The 23091-nt window shown below is 38.3% G+C and overlaps 1 protein-coding gene across 5 annotated transcripts in view; it reads left to right on the top strand.

Moving 5' to 3' along the window:
* RSF1 (remodeling and spacing factor 1) overlaps positions 1-23091 on the top strand; it is a 140689-nt gene that overhangs the window by 9569 nt on the left and 108029 nt on the right. Inside the window, exons 1-3 of one of the 5 annotated variants that reach the window (XM_054699562.1) lie at positions 10860-10876; positions 13171-13400; positions 15532-15608. The exons of 1 other annotated variant lie outside the window; for it this stretch is intronic. In XM_054699562.1, coding sequence (XP_054555537.1) covers positions 15533-15608 — 76 coding nt within the window. In that variant the 5' untranslated portion in view covers positions 10860-10876; positions 13171-13400; position 15532. Of the gene's footprint in view, positions 1-10133; positions 10877-13170; positions 13640-15398; positions 15609-23091 lie in introns of those variants that run through there. 3 more of the 5 variants (XM_054699561.1, XM_054699563.1, XM_054699560.1) reach the window with 3 other exon arrangements.

Below are 23091 nucleotides of genomic sequence, written 5' to 3'. Positions count from 1 at the left end.
GGGCGGCAGGAGAGGTCTGTGCACCATGTGGGACCCTCTCACCCGGTGGCCAGGGATTGAACCAGCGCTGCAGAGGCTGCGAGCAGCTTTTGAACCCATTGTTCAACCGCTGCACCACGGGGGAGGCCCAGAACTTTTTAAATCTTATATAAAATAAACTTTTAAACAAACATTTGCTTAACAAATGAAAATGACACTTTCTTTTGGCAGTTGGAAGTTACTGATATGTTCGTTAATGTTAGCACTTGAATTCACTAGATTCTATGTCTCATTTCATTAGATATATTTTATATAAAATTATGACTGCATGGATTTGGAGTTAAAGTGTAGTCTGTGACACCGATGCAGGAGTGGGCCAACTGCAGCTTCTGGGTATACCTGGCCCATTGTCTTTTTTTTTTTTTTTAAGATATATTTATGGGGTACAGGCCAGAGGTGCGGGGGATGAGAGGATTCAGCACAGAGTGGGAAGCACAACAGGCAGATCGACTGAGATACACTGCTGAGGGGAGCAGTGGGCGAGATAGGAGAGATCTGCTGTGCCATGTGGGTCACCTCACCGTCTGGGGAGCAAACTCATGCTGCAAGTAGCTGCACATTGCTTCATAGAGCTGCGACTTAATCCCTTGCACCACCAAGGCGGCCCCCATTGTCTGTTTTTGTAAATAAAGTTTTATTACTTTATTTTTTTACTTTATTACTTTATTAGTTTTAATTTTTACTTTTTTTTTTACTTTATTAGTTTTATTACTTTATACTTTTGTGCAGATTGTTTGTGCCTGCTTTCACATTAAATCTGCAGAATTGGACAATTGTGACAGAGATTGTATAACCAACAAAACCTGAATATTCATTATCACACCCTTTACAGAAATTTGCTGATTTCTACTGTAGTATATGAAGAAAAATATCTACTAAATGATTATCTCTGTATTTGAGAACACTTTTAGAGCCAGAATAATGCAAATTAAATGCCTATAGTATCTATGAATGGTAGAGCAGCAGGGTTGTTTTAATATTTATTTTACAACTTTTACTATTACTCCTCTTTCTTAGCTTTTCTTAGGTATGTCTAAAGGTTTTTCTATTAACAGAGTGCATTGCATTGAACTAATTTCTTTCACTCAGGGATAGCTGTGGCCTAATTGCTATAAGGGAGCACTGGGATGGGGGCCAAGTAACATAGTAATTGACAGTAAGAGTAAGAGTTTTTATGATATTGCTATTATGCTGGCTTCAAAGTGTCATCTGTATGAGCTGATTTAAGATCTAATTTGGAGATGCAGTCTTCTCCAGGTCTTGGTGAGGAGAATGGGGAATGGTCAAGCTGCTGTGCTCGGATGGAAAAGGACACATTGATTGAAGATAGAATTTAAAAGATTTATTTAGGTTACTCAGGAGACAGAGGGTTGGGGAGAACATACCAGAGCTACTCATGGGTGGTATTAATGTGTCTTGAGCATCAGTATTAATGTGTTTTACAAGGAAAGTGCAGAGTGTTGGTTATAAAACTTTGGCACTTGTAATACTTTGGGAATTTATTTAGATAACTTGTCTGGTGCCTTTTGTTCTGACCATCCTCACAGTTGGCTCTGCAAATAAATGCAGTCACCATTTCCTCAAAGTTTATATGTTAAAAGTGTTTCAGGAAAAAAATTAAATAGAATGAGTAATGATAACTTGCTTTTGTTTTTAGTTTTGGCATATAGCAAGATTGCAATACATTGATAAACTGGCTAATTAGAAATACTGTGAAGTTTAATTTGTATCCTCATTAAGTCTTGCCAAATTCTACTTTATTAGAAAGTAGAAAAGGGCCATTTACAGTAAGCTGCAATTGGCCTTTAACTGAACTCATACACTCCATAACATTTCTCATTTTAGATATTTTTTTGGTAAAATTTGACTGGTCAGCTGGCTTGTCCTTGTTTTCTCTGCCTTCATGGCCTTTTCACTTACAGCCTATCTTCTCTCTGCTGATCTAGTTTGATTCACTGTAACTGTGTCTCATCCTTATCATTTCCTAATTTCTATATCTTGGACCTCACTTTTTTTATCTTAATTATCTTACCCCGTCCCATCTTCTACAGAAGCAAGTTAAATAGATAAGGAAATGAGGAGCTTTTGACATATGCATGATTTACCATAATTTTATAGGTTAAATGACTTCAGTCATAATGTTATAGTTGTTAGTGCTCACTGTTAAGCCAAGATATGTAGTATAGTATTATACTAAATAGATTCATTTACTCAGTCCTCACAGCCCTCTACATTATTGATACTGTTTCACTTTATGAAGAAACCTAAGTCATAGAGAGGTAACTTGCCTGAAGTCACACAGCATTAGAGTTGGAAGGAAATTTGATACAGTCTGTAATGCTGTGATAATTTAAAACTGGGTCAGTCTGACTTTAGAGCACTAACTCAGCACTAGGCTGTCCCCTCAGGTCTGGTCTTAGGATTGTAATGGCATCCTCTCAGTACGACAATCTTTGAACACTGAGCACTAATCTGAGTAGACTTCTGAATCAGATTTTAGCACATTTATGTTTTCGCACTTCTAAGAGTTCCACTTTTATTATTATGTGTGTTATTTTAAAGGGTATAACATTTTAATGGTATACTAAGATATACTGTAATTACGGAAACTCAGTGTCATAAGTACAGTTGAATGCACTGAACATGAATCTTTTATCTGTCCATCATTGTTTAGTACCACCCTAGTATACCTCAGACTTGGAAATAATTCTCTGCTTGGATCCTTTTGAAAAAATTTCATCTCCTGTAACCATAAATTTTTGTGTACTGTGTCATCAGAAACCTCCAGGGCACATTCCCATACTGCTGTGGCTTACATTACCCTCGTTAAAAGAAATGACCTTTTTTCTTTTGGCACAGTGGTTTTCAACCATTACTATAATCATGTGATTTAAATAATGATTTCTGACTGCACATTAGAATCACCTGGGTAATCCCTTTGAAAAACACTGATGCCTGGGTCTTACCACACTCCATTGTAATCGGAATCTTTCACGTTTGCTTCCTTGGTATCAGTACTTAACGTGTAACTTGGAATGTCAGTTTTCACGTTTTTCGTACTGGTACATTTCTTCAAATTTTGTCTTAAAGTCTGTTTTGTCTGATATTAACATCACTTCTTCAACTATCTTTTGGTTATTGCTGTGTATCATCTTTTTCCAAGCCTTTTTAATCTCCTTGTATCTAATTTCAGAGTAAGTCTCTTGTAGACAGCATTTATTTGTATCATGTTTGCCTGAACCTAGCTATATAAACAGTTATAGAAGTACAACTGCTGTACTAGAGGAATGGATTCTTCGGGAATATAAAACAAGTATTTAATTTTGCACTTGAGATATCGTAGCAAAACTGTGGTCATTATGGACATTTGGTTGTATAGGAGATGGAAAAGTATTCCAGATAGGGAACCGAATCAGGAAATTCATAGAAGTTTGAAATGATATGGTATGCACAGGAACCTAACTTTATTATTTATATATTTTTTGCAACCTAACTTTAGGCATTGAGTTTCTGATAAGGATTTGGTTGAGGAACTTCAGATAATGTGAGAAAATTAGATTGAGACATGAATTATAAATATCTTAGAAGAACTTTTCTAAAAAGTTAAATGATCACATTAAATAAAGATAACATGTTAGTAACTGACTATAAGTTCCATAAAGTATATGCTCAAATGTTAGTTGAATGAATTAATGTAATTTTTTTTTTTTTTTTAAAGACTCGTTTATTTATTTATTTATACAAGCACTGGGTACAGTCAGAAGCGCGGGAGGGTGAGAGAATTCACCGAACCAGAGCAGGGAGCAGAGCAGGCAGAAGGACTGAAGTACACTGCTGAGGGGACAGCGGGCGGCAGGAGAGGTCTGCGCGCCATGCAGGACCCTCCTCCGGTGGCCGGGGAGCAGCTGGGGATCGAACCGGCGCTGCAAAGGCTGTGGGCAGCTTTGCAACCCAGCGCTCAACTGCTGCGCCACCGGGGAGGCCCTAATGTAATAATTTTTGAGTTAGTAATAATGGGTATTATTTATTTATTTTTTGGTTTGGTCTTCTTTTCATCCTTTGCTAGTTAATTAGCAAGGGTATAATTCTCCTTTTCCATTTGAGTATTGCTTATAAATCTGTAACTAATGAATCCCCATCCTGCTCCTTGTTTCCTTCATCTTTCCCTCCCCAACCCCTGTGTTCCTTCCTAGGTCCTCTCCATCTTGGATTTTATGAAAAATCTTTGTGTAATTTCTTAACTCCTTTATTGTATTATATGGTTACACCATGTTTTATTAACAGCATGCCCAAGCATATGTATTAACCTTTGTCTTCTAAATGGATTACTTTTTTTTATAAACCTATTTTTTTTTATTTTTTTATATAGAGGCATGTTTTTATTTATTTATTTATTTTTTTATTTATACATGCACTGGGTACAGTCAGAGGCGCCTGAGAGAATTCACCAGAGCCAGAGCGGGGAGCAGAGCAGGCAGAAAGACTGAAGTACACTGCTGAGGGGAGCAGCGGGCGGCAGGAGAGGTCTGCGCGCCATGTGGGACCCTCCTCCCGTGGCCGGGGAGCAGCTGGGGATCGTACTGGCGCCGCAGAGGCTGCGGGCAGCATCGCAACCCAGCGCTTAACCGCTGCGCTACCGGGAAGGCCCTAAATAGATTACTTTTTATAGGACTCCTCAATATAATTTTGAAATCCTGTTTTACTTTTATCTTTCCCAAGACATCTCAGGGATTATTCTTTTCCTTTTATTTTACCTTTAAATTTTTTGAAGTTCCCAGCCCAGTTTCTGTGATTTTTCTAGAGGTGACCTGAAATTCTCATTTAAAACTAAAGTTTTTGTTTTTGTTTTTTTCAGTTGTAAGAAGAGTTTGATATGATTTCTTAATTTCTGGTATAGAAGTAGTTGGTTAATAGTCTTATTTTTTGAGGAAAAGGTGTGATGCCCTATTTTAAAAAACCAGGATTCTGATAACTTTTATGTGTGCACTATTTGAAGAACTAGCCATGTTATAGCTAGTTATATTGTAACATCTCTTTGGTTTAGTTAAGTTACATGTATAGTTCTGAGCTAATGCCATACAGGCTTTGTGGATTCCATCCCCACTCCATCAAGACACTGGAAACTACAAATCCTATGATCCCCAAAGGGAAGTTGTGAGGACTTAAGGGCAGCCATTTCTCTCTTTGTATATAAAAACTAGCCATGTTAGTGGGGTCAGGCACACTTGCCTTGTGCTCTTGGCCAGGCAGGATTGGTCTCGGTGGGTCATTTGGGATTCCAGGTTGGCGGAATGGGTAGGACACATTTTAAGAATTTATCTCCCTCGGGGCCTCCCTGGTGGTGCAGCGGTTGAGCACTGGGTTGCGAAGCTGCCCGCATCCTCTGCAGCGCCAGTTCGATCCCCGGCTGCTCCCCGGCCACCGGAGGAGGGTCCCACATGGCGCGCAGACCTCTCCTGCCGCCCGCTGCTCCCCTCAGCAGTGTACTTCGGTCCTTCTGCCTGCTCTGCTCCCCGCTCTGGCTCTGGTGAATTCTCTCACCCTCCCGCGCTTCTGACTGTACCCAGTACATTTTCTCATTCCCCTTCCCTTGTAAATAAACCTTTTGTTAACCTTTAAAAAAAAAAAAAAAGTATCCATAAATAAAGGGTCTGCTTATATATAAAAAAAAAAAATGACAAGCTTAACTGTTATGAAAGATCGTTGAGGTTCCTTGATCAGAAAAAATTCATAGTATGTCCTAAAGACAGTTTAAAGGAATAAGATTGACAGATACTATTCAAGCAGAAAAAACAAAGTTCACATAACTCTTTGCCCATCAGTGTGGAATGTGAATTATGGGGAGAATTCTCTTCCACTTCAGAGGTTATACAATTACATCAATTCTTAGAAAAGTTGTTCATCTTTCCACTCTCCTTAAAAGCACACCTTTCTGGTTGGGCCTGATTCTTCCTCTCCCTGGAATCAGAATACTTTTTTTTTTTTTAATTAAAATTATTTGTTTGACATCAAAAAAAAGTTACATATATATGCTATACCAATATTAAGGGCCTCCCCAGTGGCGCAGCGGTTGAGCGCTGGGTTGCGAGGCTGCCCGCAGCCTCTGCAGCGCCGGTTCGATCCCCGGCTGCTCCCCGGCCACTGGAGGAGGGTCCCACATGGAGCGCAGACCTCTCCTGCTGCCCGCTGCTCCCCTCAGCAGTGTACTTCGGTCCTTCAGCCTGCTCTGCTCCCCGCTCTGGCTCTGGTGAATTCTCTCACCCTCCCGCGTTTCTGACTGCACCCAGTGCTTGTATAAATAAATAAATCTTAAAAAAAAAATTAAATGTATATGTGTTGTGCTTTTAAGAGCTATTTTTAGAGAGCTTTAATTATGTTAAGATAATTAAAATTAGCTTTATTAAACTGTCTTTACCTTTGAGCACAACGTGTATGTTTTTATAGGTAAAACTTTCTTTAAGTTGAAATGAAATGCCAGACTAAATAGAGAAACAGTTAATGTCAAATCCTAGTGTGGATTGAGTTCATCACATTGATGAAAAATAGAAATGCTTAATTAAGTAAATGTATGTCATATGTGTGGTTGATAATGAGTAATTCTTGATTACTCTTGAAAGATTATCTAACAGATATTTGAGTTGAATACAATTTTAGAAAGGACTGTTTCTCCAACTATTAAACATGCCATTACACACCATGTGGTAACCTCAACCATAGGGTTTTACTAACTCTACATTAAAGTAAGTCTTTTTGCCTGGTGAGGCAAGTTCTCCTACCTTCTTGTTTTTCAAAGTACTTTTGGTTATTTCAGGCCCTTTATAGTACCATCTGAATCTTATAATAAACTTGTCAAATTTCTTTCTTTTTTATTTTCAAGATTTATTTATTTATACAAGAAACAGGGTACAGGCCAGAGGCGTGGGAGGGTGAGAGGATTCACCAGAGACAGAGTTAGGAACAGAACAGGCAGACCGACGAAATACACTGCCTAGGGGAGCAGTGGGCGAGACAGGAGAGGTCTGCTACGCCATGTGGGACCCTCGCCGGCCGGCGCTACAGAGGCTACGGAGAGCTTCGCAGCGCTGTGTTCAACCGCTTGCACCACCAGGGGAGGCCCAACATGTCAAATATCACAAAAATTCTTTGTTGGATTTTATTCTCACACCAAGTAGTATACTTTAGTATAAATCAGTTCTGTCTCCAACCAACTGGAGTTAGCATCAAGTTCTACAGATTTAAAGGCATGGTCACCAGGTAGACCTTCATCCTTTCAAATGTTAGTCTTAAGTTTCTTCCACCTGTTTCAGGTTTGATAATTTGCTAGAATGACGCATACCACTTATTTACATTTATGGGTATTACTATAAAGGATACAATTTAGGACTAGCCAGATGAAGAGACAAGGGAAGGATCTGACCTTAGAACTTATATGCCTTCTCTTTTCATTTGGAAATCAGGGTGCATCACCCTCCCAGCCCTTTAATGGTTTGACCTATTAGGAAACTCCACAGTACCTCAACATAACTGAATTTTTTTTTTAAATACAAGAACCGGGGTACAGTCCAGATGCGCTGGAGGGTGAGAGGATTCACCAGAGACAGAGTGGGGAACAGAACAGGCAGACTGACAAAATACGCTGCTGAGGGGAGCAGTGGGTGAGACAGGAGAGGTCTGCTGCACCAATTGGGACCCTCACTGGCCGGCTAGGATCCAACCGGCGCTGCAGAGGCTGCAGACAGCTTCACAGTGGGGCACTCAACTGACTGTGCCACCAGGGGAGGCCCCATAACTGAATTTTTATTAGTGTTTCGGAAACATGATTGCACTTAATCTCCAGCCCTTCTCCCCTCTCCAATTGATGCCTCCTGACTCAAAGCCCTAACTCTCCTATTGCAGTGGGTCTTAACTGGAATGACTAGCCCCACCCTGAAGCTTTGCATGACTTGGCTAAATCCCACTTGATCATTGTATGTAATCTTTTGAGTATGCTACTGGGTTCAGTTTGTTTGTATTTTACTGAAGATATTCATTTGTAGGATATTCATTTGTAGCTTTTCCCCCCAAAGATTTATTTATTTATGCATATAAGAACTGGAGTGTAAGCCAGAGGTGTGGGGCTTGGGGGGGCGGGTGGTGGTGGTGGTGAGATGATTCACCAGAGACAGAGTGGGGAGCAGAACAGGCAGATCTACTGAAATACACTGCTGAGGGGAGCAGCAGGCAAGACAGGAAAGGTCTCCTGCGCCATGTGGATCATGTCCCTGGCCGGCAGGGGATCAAACTGGTGATGCAGTGGCTGGCCATAGCTTGATAGTGCTGTTTTTAACCCCTGAACCACCAGGGAGGCCCCCTCATTTGTAGTTTTTCTAGTGTGTACCAGAGTGCTCTCAATAACTCTCTCATTCTACTTAGTGTACTCTACTTCATGCTCTTATTTGCCTTCCAGCTTCTTTTTGACATAGGGAAATTGCCATGTACTGACTGAATTCTCCCTCTCTTCTTCTTTACCCAGGTTGTTCATCAGGGCATTTGAGAGTTTCTTTCCTTTTTTTCCTCATCTTGTTATATTACTGTTCACTCTCATTCTCTCTGTTGTCTCTTGTGTACTATCTCTAGTGCTACTTTTTCATATATTTTGTTCTGTTTGTTTCAATCAGTAAGGTAAATGCAGCCCCTTGTAATTCCATATTTATTGGAAACATAAGCCTATTACTTTTTTTTAACTGTCATTTTATGGGATTTAGGCAGGAAGAACAGCTTGCCATCTTGCTGTAATATATTCTAATCATTATATTTTCAGAGAATTAAAATTATGGGGATGTTTTATTTTCCAAATGTGTATTGAGTATATATTGTATTGTAAACCTTTCCCTAGGTCTTATGAGCTTCATTATAGTGGTCTCCGACATTAGATGGTGAACATGATGTCTACATGAAATAGGAAATATGTGTCAATTAGGGATTCACTGGCTTCAGTAAACAATACAACAAAGTCTACCAGCCATTTAAAATATATATGGGTGACTGGATCAAGAAGATACGGTCTATATACACAATGGAATATTACTCAGCAATCAAAAAAAAGATAAACTCATGCAATTTGTAGCAACATGAATGGAGCTGGAAGGGATCATGCTCAGCAAAGTAAGCCAGAAAGAGAAAGAAAAATATCAGATGGTCTCACTCATAGCAGGAATTTAGAAAATCTAAATAATAGACCAGGAAAAAGACAATTATAATAAAGAAAAAATCAAAATCAACAAGCAACCATAAACCAGAGATACACTAATAGGGGCAGGGAGAGGAGAGGAAGGATTAGAGCCAAAATAAGGGGTATGGATATTGTACGGGAAAAATAACCAAAATGAAAACGCATACATTGTGCAAAAATGAAAAATGATGTAAGAATTATATAAAATAAAATAAAATATAAAAATATTTTTAAATGGCAGTTTTAAGTTTAAATAAATGCACATCTATTAATCAAAATGTCACATAGGCTAAAAATGACATATTCTTGCCCTTTTACATAAAATTTTCTTAATGTGGTAATTTCCTTACATTGATCAGATATTCTAATTGATAGCTAATAATAACCATGCTAAGTAAAATACAGATTTTGATAAGTTCAGTTTAGTAAACCAAATCTCTTAAAATGTAGTAATATGTGTGGTTAAAACTATAGGGAACAGGTGATATATAGTAAAGAACATTGTCTTTAGTGTTGGTTGGTTTAGAATTTTAGCCTTGCCACTTCATACTTGTGTGACTTGGGTAAGTTGTTAACTTGAGTCTTTTTATTATGGAAACAATAATATCCACCTCTGAGGTTGTCATAAGCATTCAATATTTGTTCATTTTTCCTTTTTTGGGAAATATTAGAAGTCAGTATATGACATACCTTTTTCTCTTTAGGTAGTTCATATATTAAATATATATCCACTGATAAATCACCCTTCTTTAAATTCACATGATCTGCACAAATACATGTCTTTACTTTTGTCTAAGTAATTAGAAATACTATCTCTGCAGAGGATGGTAATAAGGCATCTTTACACCTTTGTCATAAACAGTTAATAAACTTTATCAAAATATATGTATTATCACTTTTAGACATTATAGCATAGGCATATGATCCCTGAGCAAAATTAAAGGAGACAAGCTCTGCAACTACCATAACTTCTGCATGGAAGAACCTTTGGGACCTCAAGCAGAAAGTAGAGTAGTAATAGCCTGGAAGCCTCACTAAGTTGAGGAGGCAAAAATTGGATTTTAAAGAAACTTAGGCACCTATAAGTTGTAGGGCCAGGTTCTAAAAAGAATGGAACTATGTGGATAAAGGAACTGCAGACATCTGTATAGGGGCCACCTTGAGTCTTTTGCTGAATAGTAGGACACAAATGCAGAATGGGACTCCATGAGGCCAGGCAATGAATACCCAGGGAATTGTTAGCAAAACATTTTCCAGATTCGTACACAGGAATTTGTTTAACTCTAATGAGACAAGAGTGAAGAGTCCTTTGGAGCCCCCAAGGTATTCAGTGGAGAATCCTATGGGTTTGTCATATAGTAAAGACAGAAAAAGTCATCAGAGGGATTAGATAGATGTGTAAATAAATGCCTTCTAAAACAAAGCCTAGTTCTTTATAGAATGATTGTGAACACTCAGCAACAGTAGTGTAACATCAGTATTTTTCATTATCTATGCAGAAATTACCAGACATGTCCAAGAAACGGGTCCAGTGTATCCTCTAGCAAGGAGAAAAATCAGTTCAAACAGATTCAGAATTGACTGAGATAATGGATCTAGCAGACCAAAGATGTTATTGTAGCTGTTGTAAGTAATAGCTATTGTAAGTAATAAATGTAAAGAAAAAAATCAGAATCTAAATAGAGAAATGGAATGTACAAGAAAGAACCAAATGGAAATTTTAGGACCAAAACATAAAAGTACCTGAAATATTTAGCTGAAAGGATTTAAAAGCAATTTGAACTATGCAGAAAAACTAGTGACCTTGGATAAGTAATAATAGAACTTATCTTGGGGGCCTCCCTTGTGGTGCAAGGGGTTAAGTCTCAGCGCTATGACGCTGTCTGCAGCCACTATAGCATGAATTCGATCCCCAGCTAGGGAGCTGACCCACATGGCACAGCAGACCTCTCCTGTCTCGCAAGCTGCTCCCCTCAGCAGAGTATTTCAATCATTATGCTGGTCTGCACCCCACTCTGTCTCTGGTGAATCCTCTCACCTCCCCCCACACACCTCTGGCCTACACCCCAGCTCTTGTATGCATAAATAAATAAATCTTTAAAAAAAATAGAGTTTATCCTAAAATGAAGCAGAAGAGAACCGAAAGCAATCAAGTGATTTGTCTGTGGGGCAGTATCAAACTGATAATATATTTTATGTTTTAAAAAAAATGTATGAAAAGGGGGCCTCCCTGGTGGCACAGGCAGTTGAATGCTGTACCGTGTAGCTGTCCTCAGCTACTGCAGCACGGGTTTGATCCCGGATGGCTGGGGAGAAACCCACATGGTGTAGCAGACCTCTCCCGTCTTGCCCGCTGCTCCCCTCAGCAGTGTATTTTGTCAGTCTTCCTGTTCTGTTCCCCACTCTGTCTCTGGTGAATCCTTTCACCCTCACGCACATCTGACCTATACCCTTGGTTCTTGTATAAATATATAAATCTTTTTAAAAAATGCATGAAAAGTTTAGTATTAAGGATAAGAGCAGGGAAATAGTATTTTTTAATTAATTTATTTATGCATAGAAGAGCTGGGGTACAGGCCAGAGTAGTGGGGAGTGAGAGGATTCACCAGAGAGAGAATGGGAAACAGAACAGGCAGACTGACGAAATACACTGCTGAGGGGAGCAGCAGGCAAGACAGGAGAGGTCTGCTGTGCCTTGTGGGTTGCTCCCTGGCTGGCCGAGTCGAACTCGTACTGCAGCAGCTGCGGACCACCTTATAGGTTGTGTCCCAACCCTTGCGCCACCAGGGAGGCCCAGGGAAAAAGTAGGTTGTGAGGTTAAAAGTGTCCACACTTTACCTGAGTAAAGCGTGAGGTAAAAAGTATCCACATTTTATGTGAAGTAGAATATCATTTGATGGTACACTATATTGAGTTAAAAGAGCATATTATAAAACCTAGAGTAAACACTAAAAATTAGCCACATGTAACAGATACTTGTATAATCTCATTTCTTTGTAACATTGATGATAAAAAGAGCATTCCCTGCCATGTTCAGGGAGCTGGTTTCATTGTACATCATTGTACAGTTTCCCAAAACCTATCATCAATGTTAAGTGAGGACTTTGTATATGCCTAATTAGCCAATAGTGAATATTAAATGAATAGTGAATATTAAAATGCTAAAGTATTCTCGGTTATTTCGAGGGAAGACAGAAAAAGGAAAAAGCAACAAAGAAATGTTGGGATATATAGAAAACAAAATGGTAAGATTACTGATTTAAGTCCAATTATATCAATAATTGCATTGAATATCACTGGTTTTAATTAGGATTAAGCTTTTTTTTTTAAGATTTATTTATTTAATCCTACAAGAACTGGGGTACAGGCCACAGGGTTGGGGGCGGTGAGAGGATTCATCAGAGAGACTGGGGAGCAGAACAGGCAGATCTGAGTAGCAGGGGAGACAGGAGACGTCTGTGCCATGTGGGTTGCTCACTGGTGGGCCAGGGATCACTCATGCTTCAGTGGTTGCGGATAGCTTCATAGTGCTGCATCTTAACTCCTTGTGCCACCAGGGAGGCCCAGGATTTAGCTTTTGTATAAAGAGCCAAGTATTAAAGAATATTTTAGACCTTTTGGTCAATGCACTTTCTGTTGAAACTGCTCAGTTCTGTCGATTTTAACATGAAAATAACCATGGGCATTATATAATGAATAAGAGTGGCTGTATTCCATTAAAATTTATTTGAAAAAAAATTTACTTGTATAGATACTGAAATTTGAATTTTATGCAATTTCCTTAATGACTATACAAATACGAGAAAATGGAGACTTTATAACAAAGAATATTAGTAGAAATAGAAGGATATTTCATAATGCTAAATGGGTTAATTCATCAGGAGGATATAATAATTCTGGCTGTTTTTACCCAATAACAGAACTTGAAAAGATGTGAAGAAAAATTGACATAACTGAAGAATACATATACAATCTAAAGATATATGGGAAATTTCAGCAACTAGACAGAAAATTAACCAGAATATACAAGAATATACAAGACATGAATAATGTTTTCAACAAACGATGTTGTTAACATTTTTTGGAATATTCTCCTCAACAAAGTGGAAAACACATTCTTTCAAAATTGCTGACAATACCTCAGGTGTTGGTATGGATGTAAACTAACTAGAACTCTTACACAATGGTGGGAAGATTGAATTGATTTCACTACTTTGGCAAACATTCAGGACTTTCTTATTAAGTTAAACTTACACTTTCCATAGTCTATCAGTTTCCACTATTTTCTACCCAAGATGAATTTAAATGCACGTCTACAACAAAGACTTGTGCATGGATAGCAGCTTTACAGACAATAATCAGAACTGGAGCCAAATATCACATGATTGGGTAAACAAATACATTTGTACTATTTGTTACTACTCATGTTAAAAAGGACTGAACTGCTGATAAGATTGATGATACTGAAAAACATGGGTGAATCTCAAAAACATGCTGAGTGGGAAAAAAGTACATATCATATGATTCCATTTATTTGAACTGAAAAGACAAATCTCTGGTGACAGAAAGCAGATTAACTTGGACTGGGAATGAGGTGACTGACTGGGAAGGGAGTCACAAAAAAACAATTTAGTTAGCCATAGCTCCTATTTTATTTTTTTCTGGTCTTATTAGTATGTTCTCTTATCATGTTAGGACGGTCATTCATAATGTCAGTAGAATGTTAGCCCACTGTAAGTTGTTAGTAAATGTAGTTGATTGGGTGATCTAAGTGCACATTGCCACAATGGATATTCTTTTTCACATGCTTCCTATAGTGACTTCAGACAACTTTAGTTGTCTTTTTAAAGTATGGACAAGAAAAATTATTACTGTTTACTTATTTGTAATCAGTCAGTTAATTGGATTAGGAGAGGTTCATATTCATGGAAAACTTTGTTCAGACCAAATCAATTTGCTGAATTAGTCTTTATTGGATGCATGTTATGTGCTAGGCACTGTCCTAGGTGCTGAAGACACAGGCCTGTTTAATGTGGGATACAGATGCTCAAACAGACATTTATGATACAAGGTGGTGAATAAGAATCATTTTAGGATATTCAGCAAGGACACTTAATCATGATAAGATGGTCTAAAGGAATGGTTTCCTATGGGAGCAACAACCAAACAATCTAGAGCATGAGTCCAGGTGGGATGAGGATACAGGACTCCTCATAAGCATATGCTAAGGCCTGGAGGCCAGAAACTGCATAGAATGTTTGGGAATTCCAAGAAATTCAGTATGGTGGATTTGTTGCTCTACAAAACGAGTAGCTCGTCACTCTTGAGTTGTATGTGAGAAAAAATAAACTCTTATTTGTGATTCCACTCCTATAAGGTTTTCTGTTACTTGACTGTAACTATAACCAGCAGACAATAAATAACATATTTAAATTGAAGCAGTGGAATGGATGAAGCAAAGGAATGGAAGGGACAAAAGACATCAAGTCCTAAGATAGAATCAACTTTCAAAGATAGGGCAGGAATGGAGGGCCTGCAAAGAAATCCAAAAAGAGACAAAGCAATGAGGCAAAATCAGAAAAAAGGATGGTGACCATTGTTATATGTGGTCACCACTTGTTACATGTTGCCAAGTTAAGACAAATAACTCATTTAACTACTGAAGTCTAGTCATTCTGACTTATGGTGCATTTGGAGCAAATGGGAAAGATGAGAAAATGGAGACTAAGTGTGTAGAACTCTGCAGAGGATTGGGGAGGAGAGTATGTGAGTTGGAGGGGACTTTAAATAGCCCCATGTTGATTTCCAAAGGAAATTTTCACAATTTCCATGCTCTTTCTTGTCCTGTTGTGTGGGGGCAGAAACAACTTAAAAATCCATTAGAAGTCAAATGTAAATGAAAATATGCGTTTCATATTTTATGACTTTTCAATAGACCAGTGTTAGCAAACCAGTCTTTATAGGAACATTTGTCTTTTTTTAAAATGTGAAGCTTAAGCCAACAGTTGTCTTATTTTCAGTTAGATTTTATTTTATGCATAAACTCAGCATTGAAATACTGTTACTTCTTAGCCAACAAGGAGGAGTAAGGGGTGGATTTGGGATGTTTTTCATCATAACTGAACAATCTTGATGGAACTTTTTTCAAAAACATTAAGATCTTAGTTATTCTGAACCTCTAGGAGGAAGGGTTCTTTAAACTGGGATATTTGTATGCCTTTTAGGTTGTCTGTAAATTCTTTGAACATATTTGCAGAACTTTTTGTTTACATTTTTCTTAGGATGTCCATAGCTTTCATTCAAAACAAAGAGATTGTCTCATGCTGGATTTCCCAAGAAACAGACCCTGAGACAAAATGTGAGTGCAAGTAGTTTATTTGAACAGTGATGCCAGGAAATACTCGTGAGTAAAGAGGAAGTGATGCTAGGAAGGGGAAAAAAGGCAATACAGGATGTGTAATCGAGTAGGTTTACTTCTATCTAGGCAGCCAGGGCAGAATCCTTCTGTTGTGCTCTGAGAGACTGTGTAAATTATATCTCAGATTTTCTCACCAAGAGTAAAGGAGCTTCTGTTGTTACTGGTTGAGCCTTGTTAGTAGGAAGGGTTAACTTCATTGCTTTGTAGTCTAGGAAAACCCTCTAGCAGAATATTGCACACGTAAGTTGCCCTGGCAGATTGGTCTGCACTGGAATCTTAAGGATTGAGAGAATAAAGGTGAGGTGCTGCCAGCATCAGTTATAGAGGTGACAAAATATAATTTCATTTCTTGGTTAATTGATTTTTTTTCTTTTATTTATTTTTATAATAAATTTTATTTTTATATTCCCCATACAATTGCAACCCCCTTATTTTGACCCCAATCCCTCCCCTCCACACTTCCCACCTCCCATAGAGTGTCTCTGGTTCATAGTTGTTTGTTGATTTTGATTTTCACTTTTTTTTTTTTTTTTTTTTGCATTAAAACAGGCAATATTTAATAATATGAGTATTTGGTTACATCAGACTTATGTTGTTTTCTCCTTTGATTAAGCTCATTCTGCCTTCATAATGTTAAGAGACTGTGTACAATTTCTTTTTTTTTTTCCACATTTTATTTTTATTTATTTATTTTTTTAATAATAAATTTTATTTTTATATTCCCCATACAGTTGCAACCCCCACTTTCTGATCCCAATCCCTCCCTCCCGCCCCCCACCCCCCCAAAAGTGTCTCTGTTTCATAGTTTTTTGTTGATTCTGATTTTCACTTTCTTATAGTTATTCATTTTCCTGGTCCCTTATTTAAGTTTTCTAGATTCCTGCTATGAGTGAGACCATCCGGTATTTTTCTTTTTCTTTCTGGCTTATTTCGCTGAGCATGATCCCTTCCAGCTACATCCATGTTGCTGCAAACTGCATGTGTTTATCTTTTTTGAATGCTGAGTAATATTCCATCTTGGTTAATTGATTTTGAAATTGTTTAGTTGGCTGGAAATTCTAGGACATTAAGGAATTATTTTCCTTAAATTCCATAGTTATCAAATGCTCACATGAACAAATCAATTACTTGAGAACTCTTCAGACAGAAGACTTTATTGCTTGTGTTTTGCTGATGCTCCATTGGATCACCAACATTTTATTCAGGCACCATGGTGCCAATTTTTTTTTTTTTTTGTAAAGATTTGTTTATTTATTTATACAAGCACTAGGTACAGTCAGAAGCGGGGGATGGTGAGAGAATTCACCAGAGCCAGAGCGGGGAGCAGAGCAGGCAGATGGACCGAAGTACAATGCTGAGGGGAGCAGCGGGTGGCAGGAGAGGTCTGCACGCCATGTGGGACCCTCGCCCGGCAGCCGGGGATTGAACTGGCACTGCAGAGGCTGTGGGGAGCTTCGCAGCCCAGCGCTCACCTACTGCGCCACCAGGGGAAGCCCCATGGTGCCTATTATTTTTTAATAGTCAGCTGGTTGCCCCCTAAATAAGATCAACATTTTGCTTTAAATGAGTCATGATCACCATCTGGTGGTGAATAACAGTAATTTTGGTTTGTATGTATTGCCTGAAGGTTTTTAAAGTGCTTTCGTATACATTTTTTCATTTCTTGAAATAACTAGTTACTATGAGCCCATTTTATTATGCTTTCTGCCAAGATTTCAGGAAAACTGTAAGATGACATATTACTTGTGAAATGAATGTTGTTTGGAAGCAGAGTGTGAACTGACACTGGTTAGCAAGGAATAAAGATAAAATTTCACATGGAAATGGAGTTCTTTCCATGTAAGTACATAGTTATGCAGAATTCAGTATTAAAATGTCAAGATACTTTTTCCATTGTTATAAGACATCAAACTGATGTCATAGTATCTGAAGTCATGGTTTTGAATCAAGGTGCTGTTCAACTTTTTAAATACAATGGGATGTATATCATGAGGATAGAAACCTGAACCTGTGGATGTCTGTAGGTGTTAGGAAGTCACTGGTTAGGTATTTAATTAAACATAAGCACTTCATTATCTACTCCTATATACAGATGTCCATAAGAGCATTCATTTCCATTCCTCCCATTAAAAGGGAGAGAAGGATTAAAAAAAAGAGCAAATAAGTTGTCTTGGATCAGTGATATCACCTGATTGTTCACACAGTGAACTGAAACCCAAAGCTCCTTTGCCATCATTTTGTTACCTCATTTTCCTCCATACTAATTAATTTCTCTTTTTTTTTTTTTTTTATATAGGCATGTTTATTTATTTATCTGTTTGTTTGTTTGTTTTTGTTTATACATGCACTGGGTACAGTCAGAAGCGCGGGAGGGTGAGAGAATTCACCAGAGCCAGAGCGGGGAGCAGAGCAGGCAGAAGGACCGAAGTACACTGCTGAGGGGAGCAGCGGGCGGCAGGAGAGGTCTGCGCGCCATGCGGGACCCTCCTCCGGTGGCCGGGGAGCAGCCGGGGATCGAACCGGCGCCGCAGAGGCCGCGGGCAGGTTCGCAACCCAGCGCTCAACCGCTGCGCCACCGGGGAGGCCCTAATTTCTCTTTTATAACTACAAAATCAACTATTTTTTTCTAGCTGCCTGCTGAATGTCCTTCCACTCTCACCAGTGTTTTTTACTTTCCTTGTTCCTTTTCTGTCTTTTGCTTTCTTGCTCCTTTGTTTTTTTGTTCTTTTTTTTAAAGATTGATTTATTTATGCATACAAGAGCTGAGTTGTAGGCCAGAGATGTGGGGAGGTGAGAGGATTTACCAGAGAGAGTGGGGAGCAGAACAGGCAGATTGACTGAAATACACTGCTGAAGGGAGCAGCCGGCCAGACAGGAGAGGTCTGCTGCACCAGGTGGGTTAGTGAACTAACTAGGGATCCAGCTGGGGCTGCACTGGCTGCTATTGATAGCTTGATAGTGCTGAGACTTAACTCCTTGTGCCACCAGGGGGGGGTCCCAATTTTCTGGTTCCTCTTCCAGTTCATAAAATCATTGGATATAAGGAACAGGACAGTGATTGGTGCAGGGAATACAGTGATGAAAAGGCAGTTTTGGCTGTTACCTATCTACATGGAACTTATATCTAAGAAAAAAGGAAGAAAAGGAGATAGATCATAGATAATTGCAAAGGGAGACTATAAAGATAATTAAGACTCTGTGATGTCAAAGAACCTACCCTTATTTTCTCTATTTTTGTTAATACTTAAATTTTGTTTTCTCTCAATTACAGCATTTGGGATACATTTAAAACAACATTATAGTGACTGTACTTGATTTTCTGCTTTATTTAAATATTAAAATGGCAAGAAAAATTTTCCCATTATTTTGTTTAACATCATGGATTAGATCAGTTCTTGTTGGGGAGCTAGGCATTTTACAACTTGGGCTGGTTTTCAGTCGTATTCAGCTTCTTTTGTAGGGTGAACATTAAGGTTGTGTTTTACATTTTGAGTAACAGTGATACTGTTTTAATTCTAAAACTGGTGTTTCTGTCTTTTTTGTCATCACATTCCTGAGAGAAAAAATTAATTTAATTCTAAGTTAATTTCCAACAAGAGAAATTAAATACTGAGGAGTACAATTTTGTCAGATATGGTTAAATTGTGGCAAACCATAAACTATTACTGTGATATTTTTTGCCCCCTCACTGACCAGTTTTTGCCCCTTGGGGATAATAATGCCCCTACTGAAAATTATAGTGGATTTTGATTTTTTTTTTTTAAACTTTTTTTTAATAGGTTTTTTTTTTTTAAATAGAGGCATGTTTTATTTACTTATTTGTTTGTTTTGTTTATACATGCACTGGGTATAGTCAGAAGCGCGGGAGGGTGAGAGAATTCACCAGAGCCAGAGCGGGGAGCAGAGCAGGCAGAAGGACCGAAGTACACTGCTGAGGGGAGCAGTGGGCGGCAGGAGAGGTCTGTGCGCCATGTGGGACCCTCCTCCGGTGGCCAGGGAGCAGCCAGGGATCAAACCGGCGCCCCAGAGGCCGCGGGCAGCTTCGCAACCCAGCGCTCAACCGCTGCGCCACTAGGGAGGCCCGGATTTTGATTTTTTTAATTATAAATTTCTCAGAAAGCAATTTGGAAATGGAGCGACTGTTTCAAAAGTCTTAACTTTAAGAATAAATTGGGAAATAATGATGATGGTTGCACATATTATGAATATAATTAATGCTGCTGCAATGTACACTTAAAAATGGTTAAAATGACAAATTTTTGTCATTGTGTTTTAGCACGACTACAAAAGTAGTCATATAATGAAACCTTTGTCTTGCATGCTTTAAACGACTGAATGGTATGATGTGAGAATTATATCTCAATAAAGTTGTTCAAAAAAGAAACAATAGATTGGGAGGAGTAGTAATTTTTCTCTTGCCACAGCTAATTTAACTATAAAGTTTTCTTATTAAGGTATCATAGTTACAACACTATATAGGTTACAAGATTAAATTTTCTTACGCCCACAGCCAAATGTCCTTTCAGCATCTACCACCAACCAGTGGGTCCTTCTACCCATTCCTACCCTTCTTCTTTGGTAGCTGCCATTCTGTTATAGAGTCTAAAGCTTTGCTTTTTTCCCTTTATATTCCATAAATGAGTGAAATCATGTCTTCTTATTTTGTTTAGCATAGTCTCCTCAAGGTTCTTCTATGTTATCACAGATGAATGGCAATATTTCATCTTTTTTAATGGCTGAGTAGTATTCCATTGTATATATATACCACATCTTCATTCATTGAGTACTTGGGTTTTTTTCATATCTTGCCTACTGTGACTACCATGAACATGGGGTATGTATATCTTTTCAAGCTTGTCTTTTCATATTTTTTGGATAAATACTTGGAAATATTATTATTGGACCATATGGTACTTCTGTTTTTAATTTTTGAGACACCGCCATACTATTTTCCATAATGACTGTACCAGTTTAATTCCCACCAACAGTGGGTAAGGGTTCCTTTTTCTCTGCATCCTCACAAACATTTATTATTTGACTTTTAATTGGTTATAATTTTGTTGTTGAGTTGTACAAGTTGTTGATATATATTGGATATTAACCCCTTGTCTGATAGATGGTTTGCAAATATCTTTTCCTTTTCAGTAAGTAGGCTGCCTTTTTGTCTTAATTGGTGGTTTCTTTCACTTCACAAAAGAAACTCTTTAGTTTGATACCGTCCTACTTGTTTATATTCTTTTTTGCTTCTTTGCTGTTGGAGACAAGTCCACAAACACATCACTGAGACTGATGTCATAGAGCTCTTACTTAGGTTTTCTTCTATGTATTTTATGGTCTTGGTCTTTGTTAAAGTGTTGAATACATTTTGAGTTGATTTTAGTATAAGCTGTAAGATACTGGTCTAGTTTCATTGTAGCAGTGTATTTTCCCAGCAGTATTATTTATTTATTTATTTATTTATTTATTTATTTATTTTTGTTTATTGTTATGTTTTTTGTGGGACCCTTGCCGGTGGCTGGGATCAGACTGGCGCTGCAGAGGCTGCAGGCAGCCTCGCAACCCAGCTCTCAACCGCTGCACCACCAGGGGAGGCCCCCCAGCAGTATTTATTGAAGAAATTTTCCTTTCTATTTTCTATACTCTTGGCTCCTTTGTCATTAAGTAAGGGCCCACATATGTGTGGTTTTATTTCTGGGATCTCAAGTCAGATCCATTTGCCTGTTTTTATTGTACTACATACTGTTTTGATTACTGTTGCTTTATAATATAATTTGAAGTCCGGGAGCATGATATCTCCATTTATTTTAGCTGTTGAAGGTTTTTTGTGGTTCCATACAGATTTTAGGATATTATCTTCTATTTCTGTGAAGAATGCCATTGGGATTTTAATAGGGATTACTTTGAATGTGTATGTTGCTTTAGGTAAAATAACCATTTTGACAATATTGATTCTTCTGATTCGTGAGCACAGAATATCTTTCCATTTTTATGTGTCTTCTTCTGTTTCTTTTTTCCTTTTTTAAAGATTTATTTATTTATGTATACAAGAGCTGGGGTGAGGCCAGAGATGCGTTGGGTGAGAAGATTCACCAGAGACGGAGTAGGGCACAGAACAGGCGGATCTGCTGAAATACACTGCTGAGGGGAGCAGCGGGCAAGACAGGAAAGGTTTGCTGTGCCATGTGGGTCACCTCCCTGGCTGGGGATCGAACTTGTGCTGCAGTGGCTGCAGATAGCTTCATAGTGTGATGCGTCTTAACCCCTTGCACCACCAGGGAGGCCCCTTCTTTGGTTTCTTTCAACAGTGTTTTATAGTTTTCATTGTGCAGGTCCTTCACATCCTTGGCTAAATTTATTCCTAGGTATTTTATTCCTTTTGCTCTTGCCACAACTGCTAACTGGATTACATTTAGAAGTGTAGTACATAGGAAGCAGCATCCCAAGATCAAAATCCAGATACAGACCTGGGTAGAAGGGGTTACTTGAGTCATAAGTTAGGTATTCTGCACTATTCCTGAATCCCTTTGATATTTATGAGAAAAGTGCCCTGGATTGGAATGCAAGAGGTTTTAACTCTTGCATGACTTCTGTCTGGTATTGGGCAATGCACACCACATTTTAGATGTTAAGTATTCTATTCTATTGGATATTTGCTTTCAATTCAAAAATTTTAGGTTTTTTGACCGTTGTTATAAGGCAAATAAATACCTCAATATCTAGACATAGACATTGAATATGAGCTGGAAGACTCATGCTCATCTGGTGCAACTGCTTCATTTATGGATGAGAAAAAATTAAGTTCAGACTTTTAAGTGAAATGTGAACATTTGAAATTACGAAGAATATGAAAAATGAGGTGTGGTACAGACAGATTTATTTGATTTTATTATTAATGTCTGTGTGTAGTGGCATCTTTCTAAATTATGAATTATGTGTTTAAATGGAATGTTGTAGATTTTGCTTTTAAAAAATGAACAAATTGATAGACATGTTCTTCCCTTCATTGACTTGGTTGGCTGCTGCTTTATGTTCATTTATTAACGAACCTGATGATTGTACTTTATGTAAAATGTTTCCCAAAAAAAATTGTAATTGGATGAACTAGTGTTCCAACTTTTTTACTAGGCTTGCAATTATTAGGAAGTGTTGGGAGGAAATTCCCTAGTCATCCTTAACTGCTATCACATCACTGATTCTTTTTATTTTTTTAATTTCTTTTTAATTTTTTTACATCATTGTTCATTTTTAAACAATGTTTGCTTCCCCCCACTTCCTCAGGTGTAGTCCCTGTAGAATTTCCTTCACCAATGCACTCGTGCACCATCACCTCAGTCCCCGGTGCTCCTCCCTCTCTCCTTCCCTCCCTCAGATCCCTCTACCTCCACCTCTCCTGCAGTATGTCTCTGATTTGTAATTGTCGGTT

Source organism: Talpa occidentalis, unplaced genomic scaffold (assembly GCF_014898055.3).
Source record: "Talpa occidentalis isolate TD23 unplaced genomic scaffold, MPIMG_talOcc4v2.1 talOcc4.3, whole genome shotgun sequence".
Lineage (NCBI taxonomy): Eukaryota > Metazoa > Chordata > Mammalia > Eulipotyphla > Talpidae > Talpa > Talpa occidentalis.
This window is presented reverse-complemented; position numbering and strand designations above follow the sequence as displayed.